Source organism: Geospiza fortis, unplaced genomic scaffold, assembly GCF_000277835.1.
Source record: "Geospiza fortis unplaced genomic scaffold, GeoFor_1.0 scaffold89, whole genome shotgun sequence".
NCBI lineage: Eukaryota > Metazoa > Chordata > Aves > Passeriformes > Thraupidae > Geospiza > Geospiza fortis.
In genome coordinates, this window is record NW_005054615.1 from 38,068 (window position 1) to 49,213 (window position 11,146).

Here is an 11,146-nt window from a genome sequence, read left to right on the forward strand (position 1 = left end):
CCTCGACTTCGGCGGCGACGGTGAGTGAGCGACACCCACCCCCTTCCCTGAGGGAGCCCTTGGCTTTTCCTGGAGGGCTGAGGGATTCCCAGCTGTCCCAAGGGGATGGAGGAATTCCCGTGCCTTCCTGAGGGCGCGCCACGTGCTCTCTGGGCACCTGCGCCCTCAGGGGTGAGAGAGACCCATGCCCTGAGGGAATGGCTCCCGTGTCCTCCCTGAGGGACTGGGGCAGCCCCTGGGATTCCCGGCTCCACCACAGGGGATGGGGATGCCTCACAGCCTCTTTGTGAGAGCTCCATTCCTCTCCTGAGGGAGCCCTGTGCTTTCCCTGTGCGCCGGGGGAGCCATCATCCAACCCTGAGGGTCTGGGGAACTCCTGATGCCTTCCTGGGTGGGTGGAAGAATCCCTCTCTGAGGGAGCTCTCAGGGGTTTTGGGGATGCACCCTGCTCTCCCTGTGGTTGAGAGGGACCGTGCATCCCCTCCATGGGGACACAGCTGTGGTGGTGGCCTGTCCCTTGGAGGGTGTCATGTGCTGGCGCCTTTGGGGATGGTGGTGCTCCCCCTGACGCCCACGTTTGCTTTCAGAGGTGGAGGTTGAAGTTAACGACTCCCTGATGCGGTTCTTTGATCACTGCGCCAAGTTTGTAGTGCTGGTGGAGGAGAATGACACAGCCATGGGCCAGGTGAATGCTTTCAAAGAGGGGCCTGAGATGAAGAAGGTCCTGGAGAAGGTGGCCAGTGCCTTGTGTTTGCCAGTGGAGGAGCTAAATGCAGGTAAGGTGTTCCTGTCACAGATGGCTTCAGCTCCAAGGCTGGCCAAGAGCAGCTTCCAAGATGTGTAGTTATGCAGAGCAGGTAATTTAGAGTGGCTGTGACTTGGAGATGCAGTCTCTAATTAAGTGCATCAGACTGTAAGTCTGTGTTGGTGTTGCAGTAATTAATGATTGTTGGATAGTGGTCAGAAGAAAAAGATGCTTGAAAACATCTTTCCTGTAGATGAAATCAGCTTTACCTGGTTTTGGAGGGATTCGAATGTTTTAATTTTGCTTTTGAGAAACCCATTACAACTCCAGCACATAAATGACCTGAGGAAAAGCAGCCCTGTGTGTTAATTCCTGTTCAGAACAGAAGTGCTGGATTTCCCTGTATGGTTTTGGGGGGAAAAACACCCCAAAATAAGTGTTGCTGTTGGGATTGCAGCATCAGGGACATGCTGGAGACAAAGTTCAACCTGGTGCACCCCAAAATAAGTGTTACTGTTGAGATTGCAGCATCAGGGACATACATGCTGGAGACAAAGTTCAACCTGGTGCTGCTTGTACAACTGCTGATGTGGAGGGGGTGTTGTCCATGAGCTCACATCTTCCCTTTGACTCCTCTGACCTGTGTGGCTGCACCAGCAGCTGACACCTGTTTCACATCAGCTGATGGACAGCATTTAATGTGGAACGCTCTTGTTTTCCTCCTGTAATGATGTAATGCCAAGAACTTGCAGTCCAAAATTTGGGTTTTGCACAATAATTCTGTTAAACTGTGTATTTTTGGTGCTTGGTCTTTGTCCTGTGAAATATTTATTGGATTTCATTGTTTGTATTGCCAAACAGTAATTAATTTGTTTTAGAGGTAAACTGAGGCGAGGAAGCTGCTACTTGTGTAGCAGTGATTGATTTGTCTCTTGCTTCTTTGTTGGATTTATTGCAGATCTTGTTCAAGTGGCTTTTCTCACCTGTTCATATGAGCTGGCCATAAAGAATGTGACCTCCCCGTGGTGTTCACTTTTCAGTGAAGAAGATGCCAAGGTATGTGAGGCTTGGAGCTTGTAGTGGAAAGTGTCCCTGCCTGTGGCAGGGGGTTTGGAATGAGGAGATCTCAAATGGCCTTCCATCCCAAACCATTCTATAACGTATGGTTTTCACATGATAGAATCATGTGATAGAATTCACTCCAGGGTACATCAAATGAGGTCTTCCAGGGCCTCTAAGACTCTCTGGTTTTGGGGTCTATCAACTCTCTAAACCAGGACAGAACCCAGATAAATGAGACAAATGTTTGTTCCTCTTCTTTCAACATTGTTTGATGTAACTTTTGATGTTCAGTAAGGTTTCCCCAAGGCTCTTAAAGAAATTTACACCCCTGGGAAAAGAGGAGACCTTTGCATAGGTAGGTGTTTGGCTGAAGGGTGGGCAGTCAGGGGTAAGAGATGTCCTAAGAGGATCAGGGTCACCATGGGCTTCTGCTGAGACCTGCCCTGTTCAGTCTGGTTATAAATAACTCAGAAGGGAGGTGGGAAATGACTTTGATGCCAGGAATTGTCAGGAAAGGAACAGAGAATGAGGAGAGCACTGCGTGCTCTTGAATAATTCCAAGGCACAGTTCTGTCTACTTGAGATGTGTGCATGTCTCTGGAACTTGAAAACAGACACAAAACAAGCTGGGCTAAAGGTGTGGGGTGTGGATTCTGTGAGAAGAATGACAAGCCAAAGGCAAAATCAGAAGTGCTAAAAAAGCAGTGGATAGTGGTTGTCTCGTGATGTGCAGCACCTCAGGGCTTTTATTGTGATTCGTACCAGATGCTGAATTTGGTCATTCTTTGATCTGTTGTCTGGTATTGTGGTGTTTGTGAGGGTCCCCAGGATGAGGTGAGAGATGAGAATCTGACTCCAAGTTCTCAGAAGGCTAATTTATTATTTATGATACTAGATTATATTAAAAGAATGCTATACTATAACTATACTAAACTACAGAGAAAGGATACATCAGAAGGTTTCACAGGAATGAATAATAAAAACCTGTGACTGACTCAGAGAGTCTGACACAGCTGATGGTGATTGGCCATTAAGAAAAAAACAATTCACGTGGTACCAATCAAACATTCACCTGTTGGTAAACAATGTCCAAGCCACATTCCAAAGCAGCAAACACAGGAGCAGCAATCAGATAATTATTGTTTTCATTCCTCTCTGAGGCTTCTCAGCTTCCCAGGAGAAAATCCTGGGCAAAGAGGATTTTTCAGGAAATATCACAGTGACATGGTTTTACGCTGAAGTGGAGCCCTGATGTTTGTGGTTGTTTTTGTGTCATTGCTCCAGGCTGTGAGCTTCTTGCTTTCCCTTGGTGCAGCAATAAAAACTTATGAACTCCAATTTTAGGTGCTGGAATACCTGAATGACCTGAAGCAGTACTGGAAGAGAGGCTATGGCTATGACATCAACAGTCGCTCCAGCTGCATTTTATTCCAAGATATCTTCCAGCACTTGGACGAAGCAGTGGAGGAGAGCAAAAGGTAAATCAAGAGCTTGCAGTGCTTTGGGTGTGAGCTTTCTGTGCTCAATCTGAGCTGGATTTCATTGAAAGGAAGTTCAGTACTTTACTTCTGAACATAGCAACAATAGGAAAGCTGGAGCTAGGAGAATTTTAGCAGTGAGAATATAATTTTTACTGGAGCAGTATTACTTTGTAGAGTGTATTTTTTTTTTGCTTTCATTGATGCTTTTGTGCTCAGCTCAAGTATTTCCATCTTTTAACTTGCTGATCCACACAGGCCTTCAGGGGACTGCTGCATGATAGTGATGTTTTCTTCCTGCAGTTTGAGAGGAGACAATGAATTAAAATAATATAGCTTTCTTGTTAAAAATGTCCTTGTTAAAACAATTTTGTTGCTTATATGTTAATTTACAGCTTGTGTTCATGTTCTTGTGTAAACTGAAAAATTAGAAATTCATGGTTAATAATCAGTCACGAGTTAATACCTTAGCAGATTAATACCTTAGCAGATGGAAATTTTATAGAAGTACAGGATATCAAGGACAGGGCCATGAGATTGTGTAATGGAAGGAGAGTGATCAATTTTGTTCCCTTTTAATGTCATTTCCTCTTTGAGCAGTGAGAGCCTTTCAGTCCTTACATTACACACACTAGTTGCAGCTGTGTGTCTGTCAAACATCCCTGTTAGTTTAATAACAACAGTTTTGAAAAACCCAAGAGCTGTAGTTGGAAGAAAGAGGTACAGATGGACATTTCTGATTTATTGGGAGGTGTCTGAGGCAGAGCTCCCAAGCACAGTGGTAACTTTCTTTCAGCATTGGCTATGGAAGTTCATTTGCAACACCAGGGGCTCTCATGTTTTGCTATCACAGAGGGAAGCAGGCAGTGAATGTAAAGAATCAGGACCCTAAATCTTGTAAAATCCCAAGCTGGGTGAGCAGTGTTCAGGATGAGCCTCATCCTAAGCAGGAACGGGAAGCCGAGTGCTGCAGGAATGTGTTACTCCCTTCCACAACAGAAGGTGGCAGTCGTAAAGCGCTGGAGACCTGGGAATAAACGGGGTTGGGTAACCCGGGAGAGCATGTGGGAATCTACCAGAGCCAGCTTGTCTCTCTTGGAATCTTGGGAGCAGAGGTGCAGCTAATCCTACTTCATCTACAGAGAGAGGTTTATCTCTCTTTCGTCTATGGAGGGAGACACCCTGTGGCAGTGTGAGAGCACAATGAAAATGAGAAAACATACAAATAAAAAGATAGATAAAAGTCTTTCTTTTTATGGTGATGGTCAATTTCAAGGCAAGCAGGTTAAACATTTTTGGCAGCTTTTTCAGAAAATGAACTTTTGTGATGATTAAATGTCTTTCAGTGGAATGTTATTTCAATTTAAAAGTGTTTAACATGGATTTATAACTGGCTGCTTGCTCTAAAAATTTAAGAACAAGAAATTACTCTAAAACATTTAAGAAAAAGAAATTTTCTTCCAGGGCATTATCTTTGCTCCAAAATCTCTTTTCTTTTTGGAAAGCTTAGATTGGCCTATCCAGAAGTGAAAAGGGAAGTATTTCTGTTCTGGGCAGAAGCTGAGGGATCTGGATTATCTGTGCTGCTCCAGACTTGACAGTGGAGAGCAGTGTTGGCAAAGCTGCATTTTTGTAGCACACTTTATACCTTTATGTTCAATAGCTTTGTTCTGTTTTCATTCCCAGTGAAATTAAAAAGAGAACCTGTTTCTTCCATGAGGTGATTGTTGCCCTTGCAATCTTATCACCAAACTTAATAGCCTTATCAAAGTTTGATTTTATTTCCTTGGTAGAAAACCCTTCCTTCTGGTTAGTCTGCTCTTAAGAACATGATGAAGGTGGTAATAAATATCAATTGCTGATCAGTCCTACTTTCAGTTTGCAGTGCAAAAGTTTCAGATGTTTTTAGGCTCTTCCATCGTGAATTCCAGTATAACTCTGGGGTTTAAACTGGGAATAGTCTCTTCTGTACAGGTCTTACTGTTAAAAGCTGTGAAAAGGAAAGGTTGGGGGCCAGGACTCTCTTTCTTCCATACAAATTTTCTTAGTTGCAGAAACATAATGAGATGTATATAAAATGAAACAATTTCTGCTTAAGAAATAGACTTTGGTTAAAAGTTTCTCTTGTTCCATATCAAACCCATGTGATTTGCTCTACTGAAATGACATACTTGGGCAGTTGTCTTATGTCTTCACAATTAAAAAAGAATTGTGTTTTTTCCCAAGTCTGTCTGCTAGGGATAGAAAACAACCAGAGAAGCTGGTGCAGAATTACTTTTCACTGCTGGTTTTCCCAGCAGTTTAATGAACAGTATTTTGCCCACAGGAAGTCTATGTATGTTGATGAGAAATTCAGGTATTTTGGTGCTTAATGCAATGTGAAGCTGCTCATCTGATCTTAAAAATCTCTGCAGCTGCACACTTGGGCAGAGTTGGATTTGCAAATCAGTTGTGGCACACTTTAAAGCACATCAGCTATTCACTAAAGCTCTTTTAGAGTTTCCATTTTTTTCCTTCTAGCTTAAAATATTTAACATTACTATTTTCTGCTGGTGAAGGACCATGAAATATTACTTGTAGTGTCCAAATGGTTTACCATAAGGCTCTGGAAATTGGGAGGATGCTTTGTGCAGCCATCTCAGTATTTGCAGTGTGTATTGATAATACCAGCCTAGCTGTACATATGCATTGCAAAATATTTGGTGATGGTTTCCTCTGAGACAGTAAATGGGTCCAAAGTATTAAAAAAAAAGACTAATTTGAATATGATTCAAGATCAATCAAAGGTGATCTTTGTGATTTACAGTAAACAGACCAATTTGGCAATTTATTGGTAGCTTTTATTGTTGCATGTAATTTGCCTTCCTCTTTGCAGGTCACTTCCCAACATAATTGGTAACCTCTCAGGAGTCATTTACTGCTGTGTCCTAATTGTTCCTTCAAACCTATGACTCAGTACAAAGGAGTCTAATGGATGATCTAAAACCACTTCACAGTTCAAAACTCTGCAAAGGGAAGTGAGCAAAAAGCTTCTACATGTGCAGCAGCAATGAAATAATTAGATTGAAAATCCCCTTTTGTTCAGGTTCCAAATGTTCAGTCAGGTTTTTTATGAAAACCCCTTCACTGCTGCTGGGATGGCTTTCATTAATAAACAGTCCATGTCTCAGTCAGCAGCTCTGTGTCATAGTGTGGGGTTGGCTTTGATTGCTCCATCTTTCAAATGTGGGACTTCTGACATGACTGAAGGGAGCTTCTGGGGAGGCCAGAGGTGTGAAATTCACCACAGATCCTTGTGGCACATTGAGCAGCGTCCCTGTGCCTGCATTTCTGATGTGTGTCTCATTCTCTGAGAGAAGTCAGCAATCTCTCAAATTTTCTCCCAGAGTGTTGGGCAGCCCAGGGTCTCTCCCCTGGGAGTGTGGCTGTCCATCTGTCTAGCCAGAACTAGAGATTTAAAGTTTCTTGGGCCTTTCAGACTCTCTAGCATGTCCTCAATCTCACATTAATTAGTTAATGGATACTTTTTTCAGATCTATCCTGAGCAAGTATGTGAGCAACTTTGATAGAGTCATACCCTTTTATGTAAGCATGAAAACCCCAAACTAAACAGTCCCTAGGTAAGCCACAGACAAATGAACTGGTCTGACCAGTGTCCTTCTTGGGCACAAAGGGTTTGCCAAGTGCCAGCAGCCTCTTGGTTTGCTTTTGGCTCATGATGGATCAACATTGAGCATTATTGTGGTGCTGCTGCAGGAATGCATTTCACCTCTGAGGTTTGAAACAATGGGAGAGGTGGTGTCAGCCAGGAAGGAGTCTTTGAAAGTGCAGCAGCTTCCAGTGAAACACAAGGAGGCCTAGCCTAATTACCTCCAGCTGATAAAGTGTTGCAGGACTAGATAAGAGCCTTTTAATCAGGGTTTTTAATGAGTTCTGTGCAGTCCTGTCAGCTTTTCAAGTTTGCTTTTGTCATGAGTGAGCTTGTTCCTTGTTGCAACAGAAGAAAATTTTCGGCTGTCATTATTAGTGATGGCATTTTCTTGTGTTAGTGCTGATTCTGGGAATGATTGGCTATCTTCTATTTATAGTGGAAGTTTTGACCTATGAGGACTTAATACTATTTGACAGCTATATATTTTACACTTTTTTTATTCTTCTTCCTTTATTCTGAGCTTTAACACTGTTAAATATTTCTGCTGCCCTCAGAGTGCCACCACTGCCTTCCCAGATCTCTGCTGCTTCCTGCTTTCTTTAGGGTTTGTCCAGCTTTTTTTTTTTTCCATGAAATAAATCACAGGGGGAAGTGAGAAAGATGAAGAATTTATCCCATAGTTGAAAGCAGGTTTTGAAGTCCTTTGACCTGCCTTTTTATTAGGGAGAAAAGGGACAACATGTAGTCTAAGCTTGCTTGTTAAACAGGTGGTAAATCTTACCTTCTGTGCAGTTGTTGGAGGGATTTTTACATGAGGTTTGAAGGTTGGCCGGTTGAGCTTTGCTGCAGGAAATGTTTCATCTTATCCCCACTATTTCCTGGGGTTTGAGTTATTTTTAACTGAAAATCCAGTCAGTGCTTAGGAAATAAACTTTGGTTAAAAGAAAATTCACTTTTTACATATGGAAAATGAACTATCAGTAGTCCTGGGAAGAGTAGGAATGATCTGCTCTGGAAGATGAGTGAGCTGATGCAGAAGATTCAGAGCTAAACCCAAATCTACTGAGATCTAGGAGAGCTAGAATTTACCTGGATGATAAATCCCATATCTGTGCTTTTCCATGATGTTTTTTTTTTCCCTATGGTGACATGTAGCTTTTGGGGTTGTGCTGCTGAATTGTTCAGTACTTTCTTCATTTTTATCTGTGGTTAGATTTACTTAAAAGGTAAAAAAAAAACAAAAAACAAACCGAAAACCAACATAAAACTCCAGATGTGGGCAGTTGAGGAGCTGGCACATGTCTCCAGTGAAACCCTCTTGTGCTCTGCCTCCTGAGAGCCCCTTCTGCTCACTTGGAAGTGCCCCATGAAATGAGTTTGAAACCAATCACTTTCAGACAAGCTCCTAATATTTGATGGCAGAGTTTTATGCACAGTCCCTTCAAAGGTGGGAATGGGATTCTCTCAGTGGGCTTTCCCAAGCCAGGTACTAGTAAATAAAAAGGAGGAGAAAGGTGGATTGAAATGCCATTAGTCATTGCCAGAGTGCAGTGTTGAGAACTTTGATGCTTTCAGCAAGACACTGAGTCATCAATAGATTGTGAGGCAAATTTACCCTGGAAACATCTGGCCTGCCATTAATATTTTATTAACCTGTGCTACTGTTTATCACTGTTTTGTTGATTGTTCTGCCTTTATCAGGAATGCAGGGATGGTGGTAACCTTTGCCTGTGGGTATTCTGTGAAGACATAATCTGTCATCATTGTCCCCACAATTAAAAATATTGCAGTGTAACCTTGATGGCCGTTTCGATTGTCATTGCTGGGTGATAGGAAACCACATCTGAGCTGGAGTGCAGACCCTGTCCCTGAACAGGGAGTGCTGGAACGGTGTGGGAAATCACCAGTGCTGCTGAAAGACCAGGCATGCTGGGTTCAGGAGGCTGTGGAGAACTCAGGCTTGTGCTGTATCAGGAAACAGTTTTAATCTTCATTACACTAATCCAGTGGGATAGTGCTGAGTGGGAGAGGTTTGTTTTGCCTCCCAAGGCTGCTTGGCCTGTTGGCATGAGGATTTTATGAGACTAAAGCAAGTGAAGGAAAAACTCAAGCTACACTGAAAGTCAGCATCTTGTTTAATCCTTCTTTTCTCACTTCTTCCTCCCTTATTCTTAAAAACTTGTCTGTGCTCTAATTTGTTTCCTGCTTTGCAAACATATACCTTGCTGGTTTTTATGATTTTTTTTGCTCTGTTTTTTTGTGATTTACTTCCATTTCTGATTAGCATCACCTGGAAAGTAAAGCTGAACTTTGCTTAAAGCCAGCATTGATAGCCAGAATGTTAATTTTTTTTTTGTCTTAGCATTTCTGAAGCTTTTTTGAATTGTGAGATGTGAAATCCATTCCCTGTGGGGTCAGTAATGCCTATGCAAGGTTGTTTTGGAGATTCTAGCAGTATATTTGCATTCCCAGCTTCCCTCTCAGTTAACAAAACAAAGACCATGCAGATGGGAAGACGTGAAAATAAAAATAATAAGGGAAAGTTAAAAAAGCAGCTGCAGGAGATAATCAGAATTCCAGGCCCATCTTGTAGAAATAATGCTCCAGAGCTGTAGTGCTGAGCACCTTGATGAATCTGATACACCTGAGAGGTGTTAGGGTGGCTCTTTAAAAGGAAAACATTCCTCTTGGAGCTCTTGGGAGGGATCAGCACATATAAAATAGGGTGATCTGGTAGCTACAGTCATGATTTCCAAACATCCTTCTGAGCAGGTTTCCTTATCTAAAGAAATCGGGCAGCTGAGGTTACAGGGAAGGGTCCTTACAGAGGGAAAAAACTGATAAAATTACAAGAAATGAGGGTAGGGACAGCTGATTGATTTTTCCTAGTAGAGATAGAGCTGGAAAGATCTGACCTGCTTGGAATGTTGAGAAGAGCTGACACGTTCAATGGCATTGCAAGAGTGGCAGTTTTATTTAAGATAAATAAGATGAAGTGTTTCTACAAGGAAGATTGTGAAAGGACCTGGAGAGACTGACTGGGCTGGAAAACTGCAGAGCTGTCAAGTAATCCACATGGGAAAAAAAAGATTTTCTTATCAGCTGTTGGGTAGAATCTGGGAGAGCCTATTGCTCAGGGGCTCTTATGAGGTTGTTGTAGCTGTCTGAGATATCTCAAACTTCAGGCATGTGGGGTTTGGAGCAGCCTGGCCTGTGGAGGGTGTCCCTGACAGAGACAGGGAGTTGGAATAAGATGATCTTTAGGGTCCCTTCCAGTCCAAATCATTCCATGATTCCATGTTGGATATCAGGAATTAAGCAGAGAGCTCATGGGTGTAGCATTGTTTTCTCTGTAACTTATGGTTCTTGAGTATTGTGCATTCTGATATTCTGATCTAAAGGGATATGGGAAATTGTGGAAGGACTGAGGTAGGATTTCTCAGCTTGGAAAGAACACTATTACAAAGCTGTGAGTAGAATGGATTAAATGGGACATGGAATCTACAGAAAAATTTAAGAGCAGTGTGTGAAGCTGTGCAACTCCTTGCCACAGGACATTGTGCATGCTAAAAATGCATGTGGATTGAAGGAGAGATTTGGCAAAGCAGAGCTTCATTACCTAGAAGCCACCTCTGGCCCTGGAGACTTCTGAGCTGGAAATTGCAGGAGATCAAAGGGATGGCCTTCTGTTTCCTTCCACAGACATCTGTGTCTTGCTGCTGTGACAGGAGGGATGTGAATGTGTCCTAAAAACTAAAAATACTTCCCTGCAGGTCTGTGTGGATGGGAAGGATACATGTGAACTGGTCAAGTGCACAAGAGAGGGGAGGGAAGAGAAAGGCATTCAAGGATCCAAAATCTTTGTAATTTTAAAGTGAGTGAAAGAATCATAAATAGCAAGGGGAGAACACGAGCTGGAACATTGATTTTGGAGGAGCTGGAAGAGTGTGGTGAGTATAAAGATCTTGGTGCAACAGAGGCATAAGTGGGGAAAAATATACTGTCCTGCACAGAGAGCCTTGATGTGGTTTGAAGTCTGCTTCTTTTGAGCAGAAAACAGAGGCAGGGTTTGGATATATTTTTTAAGGGATGTTTTGTCTAAGGGGAGAGTCTGAGGAGGGGAGTCAGAAGGGCTCAGGCTCACCAGGAGCATGGCACAAGGTGTGTGTCAGACTGTACAAACACCAGTGCACCATCCTGGCCCAGCAC

At 42.8% G+C, this 11,146-nt stretch overlaps 1 protein-coding gene across 1 annotated transcript in view; it reads left to right on the top strand.

The window, feature by feature from the left end:
• Position 1: 1 nt before the first annotated feature.
• MINPP1 (multiple inositol-polyphosphate phosphatase 1) overlaps positions 2–11,146 on the top strand; it is a gene marked incomplete at its 5' end in the record, with an annotated part of 15,755 nt that continues 4,610 nt past the window's right edge. The window contains 4 exons of the mRNA XM_005430285.3: positions 2–20; positions 588–776; positions 1,704–1,801; positions 3,152–3,285. Of these exons, the coding sequence (XP_005430342.2) occupies positions 2–20; positions 588–776; positions 1,704–1,801; positions 3,152–3,285 (440 nt within the window). The remainder of the gene's footprint in view (positions 21–587; positions 777–1,703; positions 1,802–3,151; positions 3,286–11,146) is intronic.